This window comes from Amphiprion ocellaris, chromosome 5 (assembly GCF_022539595.1).
Source record: "Amphiprion ocellaris isolate individual 3 ecotype Okinawa chromosome 5, ASM2253959v1, whole genome shotgun sequence".
Lineage (NCBI taxonomy): Eukaryota > Metazoa > Chordata > Actinopteri > Pomacentridae > Amphiprion > Amphiprion ocellaris.
Genome location: NC_072770.1, coordinates 24383470 through 24406786, shown reverse-complemented (window position 1 = coordinate 24406786; position 23317 = coordinate 24383470). Strand labels below are relative to the sequence as shown.

Genomic DNA, 23317 nt, shown 5'->3' with positions numbered 1-23317 from the left:
GAACGTCTCACCAAAACTCAAATGGATACTCTAAATGTGAAATCAAGACTCATGTTCACAACTTTTAAGGCTTCGATTAAACAGAAATTTCTAACTAACAGAGAAGTACTAAGACACTTTGCACATTTCAGTCCTCAGACTATCTGACATTTCAAACTAACAGACAACTACACATGGACATAGAACACACGAGTCCTTGGACTATCTGAAGGTTCTAGTTTACAGACAACTACTGTGAAACTTCGAAAATTTCAGCCCTCAGACTGTGTGAAAGCTCATCTCCTCAGGACTCAAGAGGTCTGTACACTTTGAACATCTTGGAAATCAGGGTTCAACCCTCCAGCACAAAGCCTAAAGTCCAACCTCCTGACAAAAACTGTCGAGTCCAAACTCAAGTTAAAAATTAAAGCTGCAAGCAGCGTTGGACAGGTCATCACATCCTTGCTGGTCGGCGAATCCACGCACGTCCACCAGGTGACGCTGCGACCGAGAGTTTATGTCGGCCTATGGATGTGATCAAGACTGGACTCTGATCACACGTGTAAAGTTTGAGGCAGATTGGAGCATGTTTAGGGCAGTTACACAGCAGTTGATGTTTCATGGCGAAGTATCAAAATTCGGGAGGCCGCCATGGCCACGCCCTCAGACTTAAGGTGAGCGTTTTGATAACTTTTGATCACCCATGCCTGCTGTACATCCTGGCCGAATTTCCGCTCTCTCGGTGTTACCCTGTCTGAGTTTATAGCTTTTGAAAATGTACAAAAATGACCCAAAATCGTCAAAACGTATGACAATTAATTCAAAATGGCCAACTTCCTGTTGGGTTTTGGCCATGGGTGTCAATTACATTTTTGTGCGTCTTGACAAGTTACATATGCCTACCAAATTTCAGAACTGTAGGTCACACATACGGCCCGTAGTAAATGTTTGAAATTTTCCAGGTAGCGCTATGGAGCCATTTTGCAACAATCATGTGCAATTAATCTAAAATATCAATTATTTCAGCAGTCGTGATGTGTGTGGCAATTTTGGCGAGCATATGAGTGTTCCTAACCTGTCAAAAAGTACTTTGTTTATTACGGCAACATTGCGTTGCCATGGTAACAGTGTGTTATGAATCGTCAAAATCTTCACACTGTGGCATCGTCAACGTGTAACCACTCACCTGACCAATTTTCTGAATGATATGACAAAGTTTCTGGCAATGGCACGTGCAAATGTAATGACAACTTCTTCCTGTTGCCAATAGGTGGCGCTATGAGTATTTCTAAATTTATGAGTGTGGATGTGTTCAGACCCGGACTGGTGTCCATCACATCAAGTTTGGTCCAGATTGGATCATGTCCAGCTGAGATATGAATAATTCAATTTTCATGGCGAGAAATCGAAATTCGCCACGCCGCCACAGACACGCCCCTTGACGACGAGTCGCCATTTTCTCTGGGAATCATCATCAATGTGTTCACGCTTATATCACCACATTTGAGGTGAATCTGATCAACGTGCTAAGAATAGTACATCAAAGTGTAAAAAATGTCAATTTCCTGCTACCACAAGGTGGCGCTATGATTGTGAATGTATATATCCACATGGATGTCATCAGGGCTGGACCCTGATCACACATGTAAAATTTCAGGCAGATTGGAGCATGTACAGCTGAGTTAGACACCACTTCCTGTTTCATGGCGAAGGATCAATATTTTTGGGAGTCACCATGGCCACGCCCTTTGACTTTTGCAGAGCATTTTGATATCTTTTCATCAGGAGCCAGTGTTGCATAGACTGGCCAAATTTGACATCTGTCGGACTTACCCCCGCTGAGTTATTAATCTCAAAAAATTTACAGCTAATTCAAGATGGCCGACTTCCTGTTGGATTTACAGTATGGCCGTGATTGACTTTTTTGTGTTTCCTGATGTGCTGAATATGCACATCAAAATTTGGTCATTAGGCCAACTTGCACGACGTTTCATCTACAGCTACAAAATTTTGTATGTCCCTTTAGTTTGCCCCTAGTTATGCTGCTATAGGCCTAGACTGCTGGGGAACCTCTCTTGATGCACTGAGCCCTTCTCTAACTACCTATGTATTTACTACATATACCATTATTGCATTACATTCACTCTGTTTCTTTCTGTGTCCTTTCTCCGAGTGTCCCTGGTCCCAGAGCTGGATGCTGGATGCTTCAGATGTGTGGCTGTGTTTTATGGTCCTTGTGTCCCACCCCCCCACCTCTCTATCTCTACCCCTCTATCTCTACCTCTACCCCTCTATCTCTACCTTTCTACCTCTTCTGTCCCTCTCAACCCGCCCGGCCAGCAGGCAGATGGGTCCCCCCACATTAGAGCCGGGTTCTGCTCGAGGTTTTTTTCCCTGTTAAAAGGGTGTTTTCCTTGCCACTGTCGCCTTTTGGCTTGCTCTGGGGGTCAGGCATATGGGTTCTGTAAAGCGTCTCGAGACAATTTGACTGTAATTGGCGTTATATAAATAAAATTGAATTGAAAATTGAATTGAACTGAGAGCTCTCAGCAGTTTTCTACCCATTTAAGAACAGGACAAACCGAACAAGCTGTTGTATCGATTTGTCCACGATTTCCTCTCATGTGTCCATTTTAAGGAGTTTGCAGTCAACCAAGGCCGACTCAGAATCACTCCCACCGGGAAGATCTGTGAAGGAAGGTCCACCCGGCTGGTCCAGAAGCTCCGGTCCAGCAGAGCAGCGTCAGGATGGAGACGTAACCGGGTGAGTTAACTAGAGAGGCGACACATTCACATAGAAAATCCAACAATTCCTTCTGTTTTTACAGTTTGTGACTCTGGTAAATGGTGTCATTTTTCAAAGCTGGTGGGTTTTGGGCTTCACAGATTGAACCTAAATGCTTTTCTTAAACAAACTGCTGAGCTGCTGCACAGTGAAATGTTTGAGTGGAGCTCAGGATGAAAGCATCAGAGCTGTTTTACATGTTTTTATGTTCAGCTAATATCATTTCCTCTGGACAATGTTTGTGGTGTTAGAAGTGGACGTTTGTAGGGAGTTTTCAGTTGTGATACTTTAATGCATAAATATTTGCAGTGGTGGTTTCACTGCAAGCATCTACTGATGTCACCAGTGAAGTAAACAAAAACAGCATTTGTTGAACTTTACGCCTCTCAGTGTCTGCAGTTAGTTTAGCTGAATCAATGCAAAGATATTTCTATTTTTCTACATGACAGGAATGTCAGTGAAATCCAAATGCTAAGAATAAACAAGTGATCTGCCTGGTCACAGATCCCACTTTAATCCAAAATAAAGACTTTGCAAGGAAATGAACTTGAAATATGAGCCACCAGTAAAAGTTGTGATCAGACAGAAGGGCCTGTATTTTATCTTTGGAGAAGTTTAACATGTAAGTTTGTGCAGCTGATCAGTGGTGAGGCCTGTGGATGACTGGAGATGTGTGTGGACACTTAGACGAAGCAGCAAATGTGTTGAAAATGAGTTGTCTTCTCAGAGTCTTGAAGATGTTTTGTCAGAGCTAAGAAAGAAGTAAGAGATCCTGCAGGTGATTGTTGAGTGGTGTTGAGGAATTTGAATGTAGAGGAATAGCAAAGAGATTTTGAAGATATTTAAGCCATAAGTTGTATTTTATTTGTTTGCTGTTCTCTCCCATTTGTAGTGAAGAGAAGTGATTTGACATGAAGAATGTGATTTGTGTGGCTTTGAAATTGTGTTAAAATGTAAAAATGAGTGATGAGGAGAAGAGTGTGACTTTTTAGTATTGTGTTTTTTAGCGTGTTCTTTAAAAGTTGTAGGTAGATTATGTTCTTTTTTTGATTTTGTGGATTGTTTTTTTTTTCTTTCAGTGTTGATGTCACCGCCTTGACGAATAGAAGAATTAAGAATAAAAACTTTACGCTCTTTACGCTCTTTACGCTCTTTACGCTCTTTACGCTCTTTACGCTCTTTACGCTCTTTACGCTCTTTACGCTCTTTACGCTCTTTACGCTCTTTACGCTCTTTACGCTCTTTACGCTCTTTACGCTCTTTACGCTCTTTACGCTCTTTACGCTCTTTACGCTCTTTACGCTCTTTACGCTCTTTACGCTCTTTACGCTCTTTACCTTTTTCGGGCAACTTCTTGGTTTTGCAGGAACCACCCTTCAACTCCAATCCACTGACACTCCACACCACAGACCACAACCTTTCCACTCCGATATCATCCTCCGCAAGGTTCCCAGTGGGGATTCGAACCATGACCCTCCACATGACAGACACACAACCTATGTGTGAGCTATCTTTCACACAAGGTCCTTCGTGGACTTTGTTGTAATGATGGTTGAAAAAGGTCGTCATACAGCCAAAGTATGTATATATTCTAAATAAAGCTTTCCCCTGGAGTGGGGAGAAATAAAGAACTTTATCTTATCTTTATCTTATCTTATCTTAAAAAGTATCAAAAGAGCCCTGGGCTGGATTCGAACCAAAAACCTCCTGGATGAGAGGCAGATAACTTACCACTGCACTATCCTTCCTGCTGGGTGTAACTGTTAGTTTTCATAAATGATGGTACACAAAACTATTAAGGAGGTGAAGATAATAAAGATACTAAGGTGGATTTCAACCGGGGACCTTCAACATGCCAGACAAAAAACTTACCTCTACACCACCTGTCCTACAAGATGTTACTCTAACTTTGCTTAAATGATGCTAGCAATTATTATTGGAGCATCCAAAGGACACATAAAAAGTGTGAGTGGGGATTTGAACCATGGACCTTCAACATGTGAGGCACAGAACTTACCTCTGCACCACATTTCCTACAAGGTGTTGTTGTAAATTGGCTTAAATGATGGCATCAACCAGTACTGGAGCAATCAAAGGACAAATAAAAGGTGTGAGTGGAGATTTGAATCATGTGAGATACAGAACTTACATTGTAGGTTTGTTTCTGAGACTGAATACACCCAATCTCATCTGATCTACAAAGCTAAGCAGGGTTGGGCCTGGTTAGTATTTGGATGGGAGACTACCTGGGAATACCAGCTGCTGTAAGCTTTTTACTTCTCATCACAACCTGAACAAGACACTGCTGGTCATTCACTAGAGACAGCTATCAACTAAAACCACTTGATTTCTTTATTATACACCCTATGAGGTGGATAAGCTGCAGCTCATGCTGATTTATTGCTGGTTCTGGTTGGAGCCAAAGAACAAAGGCGTCACCTGTTGGAGCAGCTGATGTCCTGCAGCCTCTTCACCACAGAAAGCCTCTGACAGCTTCAATTCTTTACACTCTGACTGCAAGACACCAATCACATAGGAACATAAACATGTGTGGAACAAAGAGCTGAGCTGACACTCAACATGTGTTTGACCATTTATTGATAAAGACATTCAAACATGTCTAGAGATACAACACCAACGCACGGTGTAAGAAAGGTCACAACAGACTTCACCTGCTCAGGAAACTGAGGTCCTTCGGGGTGCAGGGAGCAATTCTGAGGACCTTTTATGGTTGTGTGGTGGTATCAGCCATCCTGTATGGAGTGGTCTGCTGGAGCAGCAGCATCACAGCTGCAGACAGAAAGACACTAAAGAAACTGGTTAAGAAAGCAAGCTCTGTCCTGGGCTGGTGGTAGACAGGAGGATGATGACAAAGCTGTTGTCTATCATGGAGGACATCTCCCACCCCCTGCAGGAAACAGGACCATCACCGGCAGCTCCTTCAGGGACAGACTGCTTCACCCACGATGTTTGAAGGAGGTCCTTCCTTCCTGCAGCAGTCAGACTGTGTTCAATCAAGCCTGCTCCCAGTAGTTCAGATCACCCATGAAGTAACTGCAATAAAATGTAAATAAGTCAATATGTGCAATTTCACAAGGTTTTTTTTTTTTTACAAGCATTTCTATTTCTTCTCTAAGGAGAAAGCATCTATTTATATCTGTGCACTGAGTGCTGCTTTTCTTTTTACTATTTTTCCTATCTGCTACTGCCACACTGAAAATTTCCCCACTGCAGAATCTACCTATCCATCCATCTATCTATGGTCCATCTACCTCCCTACCTATCTATCCATCCATCCATCCATCCATCCATCCATCTCTCTCACAGGTGTGGGGGTTGATTCACCTGTTCTCAATCACCTTAATCCACGAAGTCCCGGTTCTTCATTCTTCCGCTCTCTGCCAGACCAGAGACTTTGAAACCAGAACCTTTCTCCTACAATTGCGATCGGCGCTGCGACCGAGAGTGTATATTGGCCTATGGATGTGATCAGGGTCAGACTCTGATCACACATGTAAAATTTCAGGCAGATCGGACCATGTCCAGGCTACTTATAGAGCATTTCCTTCCGTCCACCAGGTGGCGCTACGACCAAGAGTTTATGTCAGCCTATGGATGTGATCATGACTGGACTCTGATCACACATGTAAAGTTTGAGGCAGATTGGAGCATGTTTAGGGCAGTTACACAAAAGTTGATATTTCATGGCGAAACATCAAAATTCAGGAGGCCGCCATGGCCACGCCCTCAGACTTAAGGTGAGCATTTTGATAACTTTTGATCACCCATGCCTGGAGTACATCCTGGCCAAATTTCAGCTCTCTCGGTGTTACCCTGTTTGAGTTTATAGCTTTTGAAAATGCACAAAAATGACCCAAAATCGTCAAAACATATGACATATAATTCAAAATGGCGGACTTCCTGTTGGGTTTTGGGCATGGGTGTCAATTACATTTTTTGTGTGTCTTGACGAGTTACATAAGCATACCAAGTTTCATAATTCTAGCTGAAACGTACTGGCCGTAGTAACCGTTTGAAATTTTCCAGGTGGCGCTATGGAGCCATTTTGCCACACACATGTGCAGTTTCCCTAAAATATCAAATGGGTTGCCGGTCCAGATATGTGTGATAATTTTGGCGAGCATTTGAGCATTTTTAACCTGTCAAAAAGTACTTTGTTTATTACGGCAACGATACATTGCCACGGAAACAGTGTTTTATGAATCGTCAAAATCTTCACACTGTGGCATCATCTAGGCATAACCACTCAGCTGACCAATTTTCAAGATGATATGACAAAGTTTCTGGCAATGGTAGGTGCAAATGTAATGACAATTTCTTCCTGTTGCCAATAGGTGGCGCTATGAGTATTTCTAAATTTATGAGTGTGGATGTGTTCAGACCCGGACTGGTGTCCACCATATCAAGTTTTGTCCAGATTGGACCATGTCCAGCTGAGATATGAATAATTCAATTTTCATGGCGAGAAATCGAAATTCGCCGCGCCGCCACAGACACGCCCTTTGATGACGAGCCACCATTTTCTCTGGGAATCATCATCAATGTGTTCTGGCTTATGTCACCAAATTTGAGGTGAATCTGATCAACCTGCTTAGAATAGTACCTGAAAATGTAAAAAATGTCAATTTCCTGATACCACAAGGTGGCGCTATGACTGTCAATGCATATAACCACATGTATGTTGTCAGGGCCGGACTCCAATCACGCATGTAAAATTTCAGGCAGATTGGAGCATGTACAGCAGAGTTAGGCACCACTTCCTGTTTCATGGCGAAGGATCCATTTTTTTGGGAGTCGCCATGTCCACGCCCTTTGAAATGAGATGAACATTTTGATAACTTTTCATCAGGTCGCGTGTTTGCATATATTGGCCAAATTTGATGTCTCTCGGACTTATCCCCGATGAGTTATTAATTTTAAAAAATTTACAGCTAATTCAAGATGGCCGACTTCCTGTTGGGTTTAGGGCGTGGCCATGATTGACTTTTTTGGGTTTCCTGATGTGCTGAATATGCCTACAAAATTTTGTAACTGTAGATGAAACGTGGTGCAAGTTGGCCTAATGACCAAATTTTCAATTTTCCAGGGGGCGCTATGGAGCCATTTTGCCCCACACATGCGCAAATCCCATAAAATATCAAATTTTTCGCCAGTCCTGATGAGCATGCCAAGTTTCACGCGTTTTGGGGTATGATAAGGCCGCCAAAAATGGCGATTTCCCGTCGCACAAAGAATAATAATAATAATAATAATAATAATAATAATAATAATAATTCCTTGCATTCCAATAGGGTCTTCGCACCGTCGGTGCTCGGACCCTAATAATAAAAATAAATAATTCCTTGCATTCCAATAGGGTCCTCTGCACCGTCGGTGCTCGGACCCTAATAATAATAATAATAATAATAATAATAATAATAATAATTCCTTGCATTCCAATAGGGTCTTCGCACCGTCGGTGCTCGGACCCTAATAATTCCTTGCATTCCAATAGGGTCTTCGCACCATTCGGTGCTCGGACCCTAATAATAATAATAATAATAATAATAATAATAATAATAATAATAATAATAATAATAATAAATAATTCCTTGCATTCCAATAGGGTCCTCCGCACCGTCGGTGCTCGGACCCTAATAAACACTTAATAGGAGTATAAATTCAAATACTCCTACACTTAATTCACAAGGTGAATAACATATATCTGCCCTCTAGTGTTAAAAGTAGTGTAGTGCAACAAAGTCATAAAACAGTCAAAGGGCCACTGTAATCTGATAACAGTGCTGTTTTATTTATTAATATCCTCATATTTTACTGTGTAATCCAGAGTCAACATTGAAAATAAGTGAAAAGTCTAAAGTGTTTGTACACATGCAACAATTCTGACATCCAAAATGAATTAAAGGAGTTTATCACACAATGATGTCCATGTTGGGAATGCAGAGAGAAAAAGAACTGGCAAAAAAGAGGACTGGGAGAACTTATTTACCATAACAACACAAACACAGAATCAGTTGTTCAGGAAAAGAGATGACAAGGCGAAAATGCTTAACAGGACCTATGTATCCACAGGGACAGTACAAAGACCCTACCTCCCTGGATTGCTTGGTATTCCATTAATAGTTTCTGCTGCCTGGACTAAGGACCTCCAGAGAGCCTCCTGCCTGCAGTTTTTACGGTCCATTAAAGTATGTCACTAATCCTCATCTTCCTCTTCATCGATTAAGACCATCTTCCGTCTTCGCTTTACCGGAGCAGAGATATCCTCCCTGTCTGAATCATCATCACCATTTGCATCCATATCCATCACAGTGGAGTCATCCTCTGTAAAGACAGCAATGTGAGGGTCAAATGCAACAGTTACAGCCTTATTAAACATACAGATACAGACATAAGGCTAGGCATGAAATAAGAAGCGATGATTTCAACTTGTTTCGCTTTGAACTTTTAGCTTAGAAGTTTTCTGTCGCGGCTCACCTAATTATTTAAGCAATACATTAAAATAGCAGCAAGAGCACAATACCATTCTCCTCCTCATCATCATCCAAAACCCTGCTTCTGCTTCTTTTGGTAGAAGTCTTCTCCTGGGACCTGAAGTGAATACACGAAAAACTAAGATGATTCTCTGCAGTGGTTTGTCTTGATTCCTTAATAAAATCCTACAATGCTTCACCTCTCAATTACAGTGTCGGTGTCATCAGCAGGAGTGGCAGCTGACACAGGAGCTGAAAACAAAGGGAAAATCTGAACAGTTATCAAAATCATCCACTTATCCCTGATTAGCAGTAGATTAAGAACAACAGACTTGAAGTGGTTTAAAATGTGACATCTTAAAGTCTCCCTTCAGTGAACCATGACAAAGCAAAAGCATTGATAAATTGCTTATTAATGCGAAAACAAAATGAAATTCTTAATTGGATCTATATATCCACAGGGACAGGTCTAAGGCCCTGTTTCTATAGATTGTTTGGTATTCTGATGATAGATTTTTCCACAGTCTAGACAGCAGACCTCCAGAGGGCTGCATCCACTTTGAAGCAACTTGAGAGATCCTCATGTACCTCCTGTCTGAAGGTTTAGCAGTCCATTAAAGAATGGCATTAATCCCCATCATCCTCTGACCATCTCCCATTTTTGCTTCACAGGACCAGATAGATCCTCCCTGTCTGAATCTGCGTCATCAGGCAGCTGAACTATTTTTACACTACAGATACACTGGAGTAACCATATTATGATGCGTGATTTTACACTCCACTTTAAACATTGTGGCTTTGTGCTGCTGTTTTTTACGTTTCGGTTTTCCCGGCAATTTACACCTCTACTCTTAAGCTCAGAAACTGTCAGTATTCTGCCCCTGTAACCTACCTCTGTGCTATTCAGTCATCTTTGTTATACTGTCAGGAAGCTGAAGGATAAGCAAACTATTTACATTAATACTCAGTTTCACTAGCACATTCTTGGCTATTTGACAACCAAAGCAGGCTATAAAAGAGACAAGTTTTATGTGCACCGTGTAACTTAATGCTCAGCTCTGTGAGAAAGCTATAATTAAATTGTGCCATCTGACACAAGGTGCAGAGGATGAAACTCCCACACATACCTGTATCCTCAGAGGTGTGGCGTTTCCTCGTGCGTGCGAGTAGCAGAGCTCTGAGAGCCTGAGCTCTTTGTTCAGTTGAGTCTTCCTCATCCTCCACCTGCTGAGGTTCTCTGGCTGGACTCATGGACCCGTTCTGCTCCTCACCAGGCTCGTCCTCTCTTGGACTAAGAGCTGCAGCTGTACTTCGGAGCTGAGAAGCACTGATCTTTGCTGGAATCCTCCAGAAGCACTCCTAATTACAGACCAGTGACAAGTAAACTCCAGTTAGGGTTTTGTCAACTTTCAGGTGTATAGTTTTCGTTTTCCATTATTTCAAATCACAGCAAAAAAAGTAGATTGATGGGATATAATTAGAATGAGGTCAAATGACATCATACACAAAACACACCTGTTCATCTGCAGGTGCTCGCATTCCCAGTTTGCGCAACAACCTCAGGAAGCTTTTGTTCTCCATAGCATCTTCACTCGCCTCCGTCACAGGAAAGAGTGGAACAGGCTGGGACAACCCTGGGGAGTGGACAACAATAATTTCATTAAGACAACAATCTGTACTAATTGCTTTATGTTTTAATTACATATGACAACTTTCATAAGAACTTTGCTAAAGCCACCAGCAACAGAATCAAAAAATATCACACAAAAAGTTTGCATACTGTTTTTGGACAGTGGCACTTACCATCGTTTTCACGATCAATTGCTGTTTTGTTTAAACAATTCTGCAGCCACAGCAAGGGTCCAGACATGCCTTTAAAATCAAAAGCAAAACAAAACAATATGACACTAATCCCAAGGGTACATTAAGAAAGAATTCTACCCTGTAGTCTTAGGTAAACTTTATGTTTTCAAACAAGGGTGTAAAAATACTTTTTATTCATTGTAATATTTATTATCATCATATTACGGATCCTACATTTCACCTCTCCGATTTGACAGCTTTTAACCAAATAAAGAAAACAGAGCACACGGGGTCCAGGGCAGTTTGGCCTTCGTCTCACCTGCCTGGTGTAAAGCATACACCATGGTGCCCACATCAGCTCTTCTCTCTACTGGGGAGTTCATGCTTTGGCTCCTCCTTCCACCATTTTGTGATCTTTCTCTCTCCTCTTCTTCATCATCCTCTTCCTCACTCTCTTCAGACTCATCCTCCCTCTCATCTTCATCATCTCTGTCCACAGAATCATCTGGGAAACCTTGTGTTAGTTCGGCTAAGAACTCTTCTTCAGTCTGCGGCAGAAAATACATTACATTTATTGTAGAAACACTACTTCTCTAAATAGAATGGATAATAGATTATATTTTGATGATATATTTATTTTTTTTACTAGAGGCATGAACATCATTCCCACATTCTTGATGTATTTTATAGTTTAAGTGTACAAGAACAAAATACATCAAAAGTAACTCTACCATTCCTTTCCCAGAGCTCTTTCCTTGAGCACTGCGGCTTCTCTTCTTATAAAGTTCTCGTCTCTCAGACACCAAACCCATACTGAGCAGCTTGTCCACCACACGTGCACGGGACCTCTTGGCTGTGAGTTTCTTCAGGATGTTACCCAGAACATCTGTGAAAATATTATCACTTTTTATCACTTTAAAGTCACCACACAAACACTGAAGTATTCATGACATGATTGTTTTAAAGGACTGGATAGGGGACAAGGGTTCAGTGATTTTTCTGTCATGTATTGAATTATTGTATATTGAATTATGGTGTATAATAATATGGTGTCGAGTACCATCAGAGTCTCTGTATTCCTCAAAGAGCATCTGTAGCTCCTCTTCCTGTTCCTCGGTCCACAGAACAATTCGAGTACCTTTCCTTTGAATAAGAGAAAAGTCTTTAACAATAGCATTTTATACTTATCAACGTAGTCTGTAGAGCCATTCTGCAATATATTCCTCTATGTATTTACGTAGAGCACATACTTTGGCTTCTTCAGTTCTTTAGCGTTGTCCACCAGACCCATGCGCACCAGTTGTGTCACGACCTGCCGCCGATTTCGGTTGCTGTTGCTTAGTAATGGCAGCAGAGTCTCCACTATGTCTGGCACTAAGCACAAGAATAAACAGTCAGTGAAAGATGCTAAACCTTAGAACAAAGTGTGCAGCTGGACCTGGTAACAATACCGCCGACAGATGTGAAAAAACAAACAAATGACAAGCGAACCTTCAGAATCGCGGTGCTCCTCGTAGAGTTTACGCAGCTCCTCTTCCTCCTCTTCAGTCCACGTTGGTTTCTGTCCCTCTCTGACATATTTAAGACAGTGAGAGGTGATGTATTAAATTTGGAGGCATAAATAATCACATATACACTATCAGTCAAAAGTTTGGACACGCCTTCTCATTCAATGCTTTTTATTTATTTGTATTATTTTCTACATTGTAGATTAATAGTGAAGATAAACACATTTTTGTTTAAAACAGTTCTATATGTATTCTTTTAGTTAGTTTGGATGTCTTCAGTATTAGTCTACAATGTATAAAATAATTAAATAAAAACTATTGAATGAGAAGGTGTGTCCAAACTTTTGACTAGTAGTGGACCTTACTTACATTTTTAGACAAATGTAACTTTAACTTGTAACACTGGCATAACTTGACACACACCACATAAATACAAACAAAAGAGAGCACACACCCATCTTTGCTGTAGCCCTCCGTCATCTCACGCACAGCCCCGACATTTTTCCAGAACAGCAGTTCAACATATGCCTTGTTGTTTTGTGCTGTCAGGGAAAAGAAACGGTTCAGCACATACTTGGCAAAGGTCACTAGTTCCTGTGAAGAGAGAAAAAAAAAGGTTAGATCTTATGTTTAATCTTCACTAAGCTTTATATCCCAAACAACTTGCTCAAGAACTCAGAAGAATGTTTTTCTCTTGTGCTCTTACTGTACCTTGTAAGCAGCTGCTGCGGGGTCACTGAGGATTTTGTTGAAGAGGTGGAAGACAGACAGCTGGAAAAGCAGGGCGTCCATTTTGAGATCAACTGCCAAGCGGTGCAGCATTCGAGCAATGCAATGGTTTGTGTGTGGTGTGTTTTTTGAGTATGATTTTAATAGAAGAAGGTATGGACGCACAATGCTGGGGTTGGCAAACCTGCAAGGGCCAAAAGAAAAAGCAAACATCCCATTTGAAGGTCACAAAATGTTTTTGCAAAAAAAGTTAAAAGCGTTATTTGGCTTGTACTAGCAGATTATTGTCTGAAAAGCACTTTTAAAAGAATGGGCGTTAGTTGCGGGCTGCACAGTGGCGTAGTGGTTAGCACTTTCGCCTTGCAGCAAGAAGGTCCCTGGTTCGCGTCCCGGCTTTCCCGGGATCTTTCTGCATGGAGTTTGCATGTTCTCCCTGTGCATGCGTGGGTTTTCTCCGGGTACTCCGGCTTCCTCCCACAGTCCAAAAATATGCTGAGGCTAATTGATTATTCTAAATTGCCCATAGGTGTGAATGTGAGAGTGCTTGTTCGTCTTTGTATGTAGCCCTGCGACAGACTGGCGACCTGTCTAGGGTGTCCCCTGCCTTCGCCCGAATCAGCTGGGATAGACTCCAGCCCCCCCCGCGACCCTAGTGAGGATTAAGCGGTGTATAGATAAAGGATGGATGGATGGGCGTTAGTTGCAGTCACCATTTTCCTCACCTCTTAATGAAGTCTAGAAAGTTAAACTCTGTTTCAGAAACCTGGACAGACTCCAATTCTTCCTCTTCTAACTCTGCCCCATCTTCATCCTCCTCTACCCCAGTATCAGGAGGAGAAGGTCCTAAAATAAAACGGGGACTTTTAGTTGCTGTAAAGATGCCACACAGAGTTGAACATAAGTTTTAAAAAAACCTACTTGGCAGGTTGGCATGAAGGATCTGCTTGAGGAGTTCCAGTTCCTCTTCAGGTTCCACATCAGCTGAACCAAACACATCTCCCTCCGGCCAGACCTCTCTGTATATGACAAGAAGAAAAGCTTAAATACCATTTTAATTACTGGAGATGTCTGATTAACCGTTGGAATTTTGTGGATTAATGTTTTCATGAACATTCAAATCAACTGGCAATGTTTGACTTGAATGATAAGAGTCATGTTTGCTGTCTGAGACCGGTAAAAGTTGTAAATTTTTTTGTTTCACCAACTATGAAGATGTACTGTTTTCCTCTCATATTATTTCCATGGAAATCTTCAGGGCTTGAACAGTTGTTCAGAAAAATCTAGTTATAATTTAATGCCACTTTGAGCTCTCTCTCTCAAGGATAAGAAAAATAATATCAGATCTTACTGACCTGGCAGCACGCAGCAGCCCCAATGCTTCAGGTCCAAGTCGAGCCAGCAGAGCATCTTGTACTCGCACCATAGCTTCAGTACGCTGCTCCTCAAGAGGAGTTTCAGACGTGGCATCAAATGGCACAATGCTTTCGGTTAAAGATTCTGACAACTGCAGACAGAACAAAGAAAGGTGGTTATTAATTGTTGGTAAATCTAGCCTTTCTGACTTTGAACCAGACAAGACTCTACTTAAGCATCAGCATTTATCATTACCAGACTGATATGCTGTGCAGAGTTTACCAGCTGCTCCCCCTTGAGGTTGATTCTCACACTGACCTGAAATCCTGCAGCCTTCAACTCTTCCTCCACAGTCTTCCAGGTCTCCTCCAGGGCTTCTGGGCTAGTTTCTGCTGCTGACTGTTGTTTCTTACCTTGAGACTTTTTCCGCTTCACGTTCTTCCTCTGGAGAGATACCAGATTAAGGCAGCAAAATTCCAGGGAGGTATTAAAAGCAAAAATATAAACACACAACTAATATAATAGAACAGCTTACCTGCACCATCAAATTTTTGCGACCTTTACAAAAACGTTCCAACATGCGTAAGAAGAGATGAGTTGACTCCACCAGGTCTTTGAGGTAAGAGTGAGGCTGCCTGGTTTCATCATACTTCCTGAGCAAGGTCAGGAAAATCTCCCTGTACTCCATCAGGTAGAATACATTACCTAGAAGTTGAAGGTAAACAGATGAACTTTCTCATGTTTTCTGATACAAACTAGGACTAAACCTGAATATTGTCTTAGTAGTATATCCATATACTTGAAGCATTATGTAAAGATTAAACCATACGCAAAACACTGTTTAAGGTTTACTGACCTGAAAACCAGCAATAGATGTTTTCATGTATATCCAAGTCGTACTCTTAAAAGATTAACCTTAATTAGAGCTGGTGGTTTTACTTACTTTTAATAACACTGGAACTCTGACGGATGGTTTCATCTTGTGATCGGTCCATCTCATTCACAGTTAGCAGCAGCTCTTGATATGCCTTTAGTGCCAAGTGCATTCTACAAAAACAAGAAAATGAAGAAAACAAATGATAGCAGCCTAAGGCCAGCTTATGTACTTGTTTCTATTAGCCTGCTTCCTAATGATCCCCTTACCTGCGAGACCAGGATGTGGCCTCTTTGCGGTCTGTGAGCAGCATCTCATAGTAGTTGGTAATGTTGCGCTCAATAAAATGAAAAGCACGGATCGTCATGGTCTCAGAAACTAAATCTGCACGGAAACCGTTGCCACGGTTGAAAGCCATGAAAAAGCTTAGCGTCCAGAGGTAATAGGTCTCATCATGCTGCTGCGACTGCTCTCGAATCAGATTTTCCTGTAAAGAAAAGCAAAATCTGGTTAGCACTGTACTTTGGTTTCAAGTGCAGAAACCTCTAAACATTTTACAAAATTGCACTCCTGTTTTATTATATTCTACAATCACATACAAAAAACCTACATGCTTTTAATAACTGAAGTAAAAAATAAAGAAAGAGAGATTGAAAAATGGATCCACTTTAGACAAATAAGCACATTCTTTTATGGTCATACAGACAGAAGTTTTGTCCCAATGCAGTAATAATTATGCACCTTCACTCAGAATGAGAATCAGAATCAGAAAGCCTTTATTGCCAAGTGAGTACACATAAGGAATTTGACTTGGTGTATAGAGAGCAGTGTCTAGCAACAACAACAGACAGTAAAATAATAAACAAACCTAAATCTGAGAATTTTAGATTTAGATTCCATTCTTATAATTCACCAATTTTAGCTCAACCATTTTCTGAGAGAATGTTCCGCTGACGGAGAGTCTAGATTCTCTGTGATGTTGCTGAACAGTTTGAATAAAGGCTGAAGCTGATCAAAATCCTATTGGGCTATTGGATCCCTGTGTTTGCTTGAGAAAAACAGTCATTATGTTACAGTAGCTGACCTTAACAAGGTACATGAGTCGATTGTAGCAGTTGTCCAAGAAGTCCACACAAAACTCTCGAAGGAAGAGTCGAACATTTAAGGCTGAGCGGCGTTTGTCCTTACACTCCTGGGCCTTTCGATTCCTCTTCGGAACACATCTCACTGCTTTGCCCATATCATGAGTGTAATTCTTGAACTAAGAAATGAACAACATAGACAAATTAAAATAATATATGTTAACATCACAACATATAAAGTTAGGATTTTCTTATATTGGAGATATACTACTACTCACATTCTGAAGATTTCTGTGATAGATCACATCTTTGTCCCCTATTGCCTTGAGGCCTTGAATAACATAAGATCCTCCAAAGCGAGAGTGCCTAAGAGAAACATCAACACAGACACACTTTAATACAGAAAAGACTATCTCCATACATTACTGTGCACAAGCTTTAGACACATATACCTGCTGTAATGTGGGAAGCTTCCAAAATGAAAGCCACTAACAATACAATAACATCCAAGATGGCGCCGCAGATGGCAGCCTCCCTGTGTGGAGCTCCACTGTACTTCTTATAATTCTTATACTTGTAGCATTTTTTATTTAGAATTCTCAGATTAAGATTTGTATATTTACACTTTAACTGTCTGTTGTTGCTAGGTACTGCTCTCTATACACCACGACAAATTCCTTCTGTTTACTCATTTGGCAACAAAGAGTTTTCTGATTCTGATATTAATTATTACTTAACTTTCCACAAACAATACTGAACAGCAAAACCATAAATCCAATCAATATTTGGTGTGGCCAGTATTTTCCTTTGAGGGATCATTTCTTTGCACAGAAGAATTAGTAACTGCATGCAATTTTGTATGTTACAGCTCACAGCACAAGCTTCCGACACCTTTCAAACAGAAAGTGGCAGCCTGATATCATAGTTCAGTGAATGGGGATCTTTATGTGAGGCAACTTGCTGGGAGGCTAAATTCTATTCCGTTGAGAAATTATTATCACAAAGAATAATTAAATTTGAGCCAATAAAAATCTATTTTGAGCTCAATACATTTTTACTTTTCATGCAAGTGCACAATTATGAACCCCATTTTGCCTCTTAATGTCTTCACTCTGTTTATAAACCCTTGTACCTGTACTCTCCTGCTTTCAAAATTTCTGCTCTGTGCACTCATTTACAATCAAACAAAGCTGAGCTAGCTACCCATTTAAATATTAAGGGTACAAATTAACACAGTACAGGTTTTATGAAATATTGGTCAGTATGTTGTTTTAACCATCTTGGACAACGTGTCACCATTCTTCTGTCTTCTAACATGATCACAGGCTGATGCCATGATGGTGAGATCATTGCTCTGGGGAGCTCATGCCATGTATTGAAGAACTTTTTCTTGTTCTTGTTTCTGATTTTTCCAGCAGAACAGATTACTGGTTTGCAAAAGTATAGTATAAAATGTGCTTAGTTGTTTAATTGCAACTACACTGAAGTTGCTCCACAAGTGGTGACTGGATGAAGAAAGTCTTTTACATCCATTGTGCCGTCCTGTAACATAGACACTAAAGACCCTTTGCTTTTCTATACCTGGTGCCTCTCTGTAATGTGCGGGAACGTTTCTCTGCATGCTCTTTCTGCCTCAGTGATTCCAGTTCCTGAGAGTCCCTCTGCTTCTCTTCTGCTGAACGAGCATGACCGGCGCTCACCAAAGCTTCTGGTGTCTGGAAAGAAAAAAAAAAATGCTTAAACATTGAACAACTGGAGAACTATATGTGCACCTCCAAATGAACCTGGTCTAACCTGGTCTCTGAACATGAGGGAGATTATTTCCAACACATGCATACTCCACTGCTGCTCACTCTGGGCCGACGCCAAGAACTTGACCAAGTCATCAAAACCGCTCATGTGAAGCGCCCACAGCACTCTGTCATGGACACTGGCATCATCATCCACTTTCTATAACCAGAGGAAGAGCAGAGATTAGGGAAGGAGGCAGTAAAAGTGAGATGAAGGTTAATGGAAAGGGAGAGCCTTTATGATAACTCCAACATAGAACACTTATTGGCATTTATGTTAAAATCCAACCTTCTCTTCATTGGGGTTCGCAGGTATGTGAAGTACATTCCTGACCAGAAGTAAAATCCTCTCTATGAGCAGATTGTCTTCTTCCTGTCTCTGCTCCCAGTCCTGAATTGAAGGTGAGCAGGGAGACAGAGCAAAAAAGCAAGAACATATTAATAAGTAGAACCATTTCACTGAGACAAAACAGCTAAGATTATGTGTATCAGCGGAAAACTTACAAGTTGCAGAAGGTCATACAATGTCTCGCTTAAAATGCCAAACACAGTTTCACTTGCAAATGCCTACAAACAAAAGAACAGATCATTATAATACAAAGCAATAGTTTTTACAGTACACCTAAAACATATTGAAATTATTACAGCTGTGTCCAACACATAAATATTAACGCTAATGATATTATTACCATACCTCTTTGTAGGCTTGTAAATGAGAAGTTACTTGTAAAAAGTGAAATCTAAACACTGGATCATCTGGGACTTTCCCAAAACAAAGCATGGCAGGTTGAGTAAGGTTGACCATGAGCCTAAGGGAAAAACATAGAAGAGTTACTTGAGTCAAAGGTCCCATTCTATGGCCCTTAATAGCAAATAATCTGGAGTCATACAGGTCCTCAAGATGTGTCTTTCAATCTTTAAGCTAAAAGAATTTGCTAAAAAATAACCCTATCTTGTTGTGGAAGAGCTTGAGGGAAAGGCAGTGTCTTCATACTTTCACAGCTGTTGTTTTACACCTCCACATTTTTATACCATTCAGAACATACCAGATGGGGCCTCTAAAGATTCTTGTTAACCAAGTTATATAGCCTTAATAGTACATTCAAAAATGATACATTTTCTTGTAAATTAAAATGCAACTGTGCTTAGTAAACCAATACTTTTTACCAGTGTAACAATAATGTAACACAATATTTGCATCACTTTAACCATAACATATGGTAAGACTGTATTATCATTTATATTTTTATGATGAACTGATAATTTGTTACATGTCTACTTAACATATACATGAGCATAAATTGTATTTTGAAGAGAGATGTTTTATAAGATTTTCATACCTGATGCAGGCATCAAATAAGGCTTTGTCTTGTCTATGTTGAGTGATAATAGGTAGAAGATCATTCTGTACAATCTGTCCTGCGCCCAGCTGCTGCCGGACATCGCGAGTGTCATCTTCATGTCGTAAATACCGGATCAAGTCTTTCACACTCTCTGTTACACAGACAAAGGACAATTAGAGGATAAGTGTTTTTGATCCAAAAAAAAAATCAAAATCTTATCATTATAACAACTAAATACTTTTAGCATTTCAACATCACTCACCCAAACAATCAGACTCCTTGTGATAGGTGTCTCCTTCCAGGTAACCCAGAGCACTGCACGTTGCTAAAAGTTCACAGTTCATCCTGAGTATGTCCTGACACCATCAGCCAGCCTTAAGGTGCAGGGGTTCAGTCTAAAGAGTGATGCAGTGGGATATAAAAGGGGAGAAGAGACATTATGTAAGCTGGACAGACAAACAAATTTAGTAGGCTATTACACAAAAAAGAAAAGCCAATCTCAACGCCAACAGAGCATCATAAAAAGTTGTGTTTTTCAGAATGAAAGTAATTTTTTATGTGTTATTATTTAGTCTCAGGTCAATTCAAGCAATGTTTTGAAATGCAAGGAAAGACACGCTGTTAACAAAATAACATTTTAACCTGGCTCACAATTACTGACATCTAACTTAGTGGGCAGGATCCTAAGCATATAATGTGTTTTCTCAATTTTGTTCCAGTGTTGTGCCAAAAAATAATATCTGTCAAAAACTGATCATGGTCTGTGGGAGTATTTACCCTTATCCATTTGCACAATTTCTCACGCTCTATGCCCTACTTTGTAACTAATGCAGTTGTGTTAACCAATAGTCACCTAATCTAATGCAGATTTCAACTTACCAAAAATGACTGCAGCCCCTACAGTGTTAGGGTTTGGGAAATACTATTAAAATTACTTGATTTCATTCCTGAAGGTTGTAAATATTACAGCCCATAAGATAATTCCAAAAGAGAAAATTATTTACATCATTTATAATTATGTATATATATATTCAACTAATTCATTAATCATGCTAATTGTGGTATTGTTGCCAAATATAAACAATGACACTAGACATGCCTGACACATACAGTCTAAATATCACAAAAAATACAAGAATATTGCCTATAATGTAAACAGCCTGCCTGGTTAGGCTTTAAGAGGATTTCTTTGGTCAGTTATTTGGATACAAGAAATATTTCACAATGACAAACCTTTGTCATTAACACATTGACATAAAGTTGAACCTGGGCAGTCCATTTATACTAGTCACAGTGCCTCACCTCTGCAGTCAGCCTTATATCCAGTGTTTGTATTTAATTTTTTCTACTTTTTATCTACTTATTGTTTGATTACTCAATGTCCTGTGGTTTTGTGTTTTTAATTTTTATTTCCTATGCACCAAGAGGAATAGGACTCATAGTTTCGTTGTGTGTAAGCTTACAATGACAATAAAGGCTCTCTGATTTTGATTTCTGACAAAAGCAGCTCACTTGATGGCACATCTGGCACGGTTTGGTGATAAACTCGCTGACTTTGTGAAGCTGTGTCATTTTAGGAGACTATTCACGTTAGGTAGCCTCTCATTGATAACTAAAAATGTTCACAACCAAAGTAGCTAACTGTTTTTAAGTAAGTATCCACCATTTAACAGTAAATATTAGCGTCGGTGTCTACAGTTTACAAATCACAGTGCATTCTCCACACATTGCTAATGTTGTGTAGCAGGAGCAGTTAGCTTCGGTTAGAGTTAGCTTAGTTAGTTTTAATAAGTTACTGTAGCTCTGACCGCCAAATGAAGCTATTCCTGGTTCAAAAAAAAGCAAATGAAACCAACAGACTAACCTCTAAGGTCGCTCAGTGTTGTTGCCCTCCAGGTGGTGTGTTAAACAACCGCTAGTATATTAAGTTAAAACCGTTTCAGGAGAAAAATGTTGTTTTCAACCCGATGTCTCAAGTCGGACAAGTCTCGCGCCAAGACAGTGAGCGAAAACTCAGAAACCGGACGTAGAATGTCGTCACTTTGTGTGATTTTTAGCCCTTAGTTTGGCTTTTCAGGCAGCAGTTTTCGGTCGTGAATTGACGAAAGAAGCTTCGTCAGTGAAGCATGTCTGTTTTAGATTTAGATAAAAGAGGATAAAGTTTTATTTCTGCCACGGTCTCGGTCTGACTGGTTCAGACTTTGCGACAACTGTGGAATGAAGGTGCAATTCGAGCTACTATGTTGCCTGGCAGGTTATACTCAGGGCAAGCAAAAGAGACGTACACACAATTATACAACTGCAAGAACTTTTTTTGTGTACTAAGGCTAAACGATTAATCGAGGTATTATCGAAACTGCTATGTAACATCCAAGTCATAGGAGGTGCAATTTTTGGATGAAGATAAAAATCGTCACAAAATCAAATTTTAGTTGAAGCATTATAATGCTACAGAGATGCCTGCAGTAGTGAATCTGTTTGTTCAGCAAAAACCCATAATTTATATATATATTTGTTTTCAGTGAAAATGCGAATATTATCATTCTGATTAAAATCATATCACATATCGTTCTGTCAAAAAAAAATATGCATTTTTTTGTGCATCATTCAGCCCCGCAGTGCATCTTATATGAAAATAAATTGGTGCCATCAGAAAATCAGACAAAAAAAGCAGGCTAATCTGAGCCATGTAGAAACAAATTGCGAATCTGTAGTTTGCAGGGTTCTTTTATTTGGGAGATAAACATCTGTTTTAAATTCATCTGTCTAAAGAAACAGTTTTGCAGTGTCTACACTGGAATTTAAAAAACAGTCCTGTAGTACAGAGATTAGCCCTGCATCAATGACTGTACTGACAGAAGGAGTTTGAGAGGTGAACTACTGAAACAGTCCATCTAGTCAGTTTTAACATAACAATAATGTAATTAATTTAAGAACAAAATGCTTGTATTTCCTTCGGCTTCCTGTTAGGGGTTAATTATTATTAGCAAGAAAGCAGTGCAGTCGCGTTCACTCGCTTCTAACTATATATTTTTGTCTCTTTGTTTTCTTGACATACTGAACCGCATTACACTTAAGAAAAAGGTTTAATGGGGGCAAAAACATCTTTGATAAATGCAGAGTGTCTGCATGTCATGTGACCTTATGCTAAAATATCTCTCTGTATAGTAAGTGAGATGTTTCAGGTGAGAAGCTTTTAGACGATCTGTTGGACACCAAGATTGTGTCAGAATTCAGTAAACATCCTGAAGACACAATATGTTTTACGAACATGCTGTGCAAAATGTTTGAACCCGTTTGTCTTCAGTTCTCTAACAAAGTAGACAGTTTTGTGAATTGTCAAAAAAAATAATTATTTATGCAAATATGTTTTAAGACAAATGTTATAAAGTATTAAATCCCTCTTATCTGTGCTATGTGTTTGTGCATCCCACTGTTTCTGAGGGCCTCTTTATAACTAACTCTTGTACAGGTTATGGAGAGATTTGTTTGCATGGAACAAAAAGAATAAATTAGTAGATGACCGATCAACACAACAACTGTCATAAAAGCAGTTGTGTATACAGACAACACAGAA

General features: G+C 40.1%; 1 protein-coding gene across 1 annotated transcript; it reads right to left on the bottom strand.

The window, feature by feature from the left end:
• Window positions 1–8554: 8554 nt before the first annotated feature.
• On the bottom strand, window positions 8555–21747 carry timeless (timeless circadian clock). Its single transcript, XM_023287165.3, has 30 exons — window positions 21605–21747; window positions 20003–20135; window positions 19738–19891; window positions 19092–19206; window positions 18902–18964; window positions 18687–18788; window positions 18402–18557; window positions 18189–18322; window positions 16886–16973; window positions 16610–16786; window positions 15795–16012; window positions 15595–15698; window positions 15187–15356; window positions 14970–15095; window positions 14651–14802; window positions 14217–14314; window positions 14021–14141; window positions 13281–13482; window positions 13024–13163; window positions 12553–12632; window positions 12312–12435; window positions 12122–12204; window positions 11793–11947; window positions 11381–11609; window positions 11062–11130; window positions 10774–10892; window positions 10386–10617; window positions 9459–9510; window positions 9309–9376; window positions 8555–9109 (listed from the first exon to the last, which is right to left on the bottom strand). Exons 2-30 carry the CDS (start codon window positions 20082–20084, stop codon window positions 8982–8984), a joined length of 3741 nt encoding a protein of 1246 aa, XP_023142933.2. The 5' UTR covers window positions 20085–20135; window positions 21605–21747; the 3' UTR covers window positions 8555–8981.
• Window positions 21748–23317: the final 1570 nt, after the last annotated feature.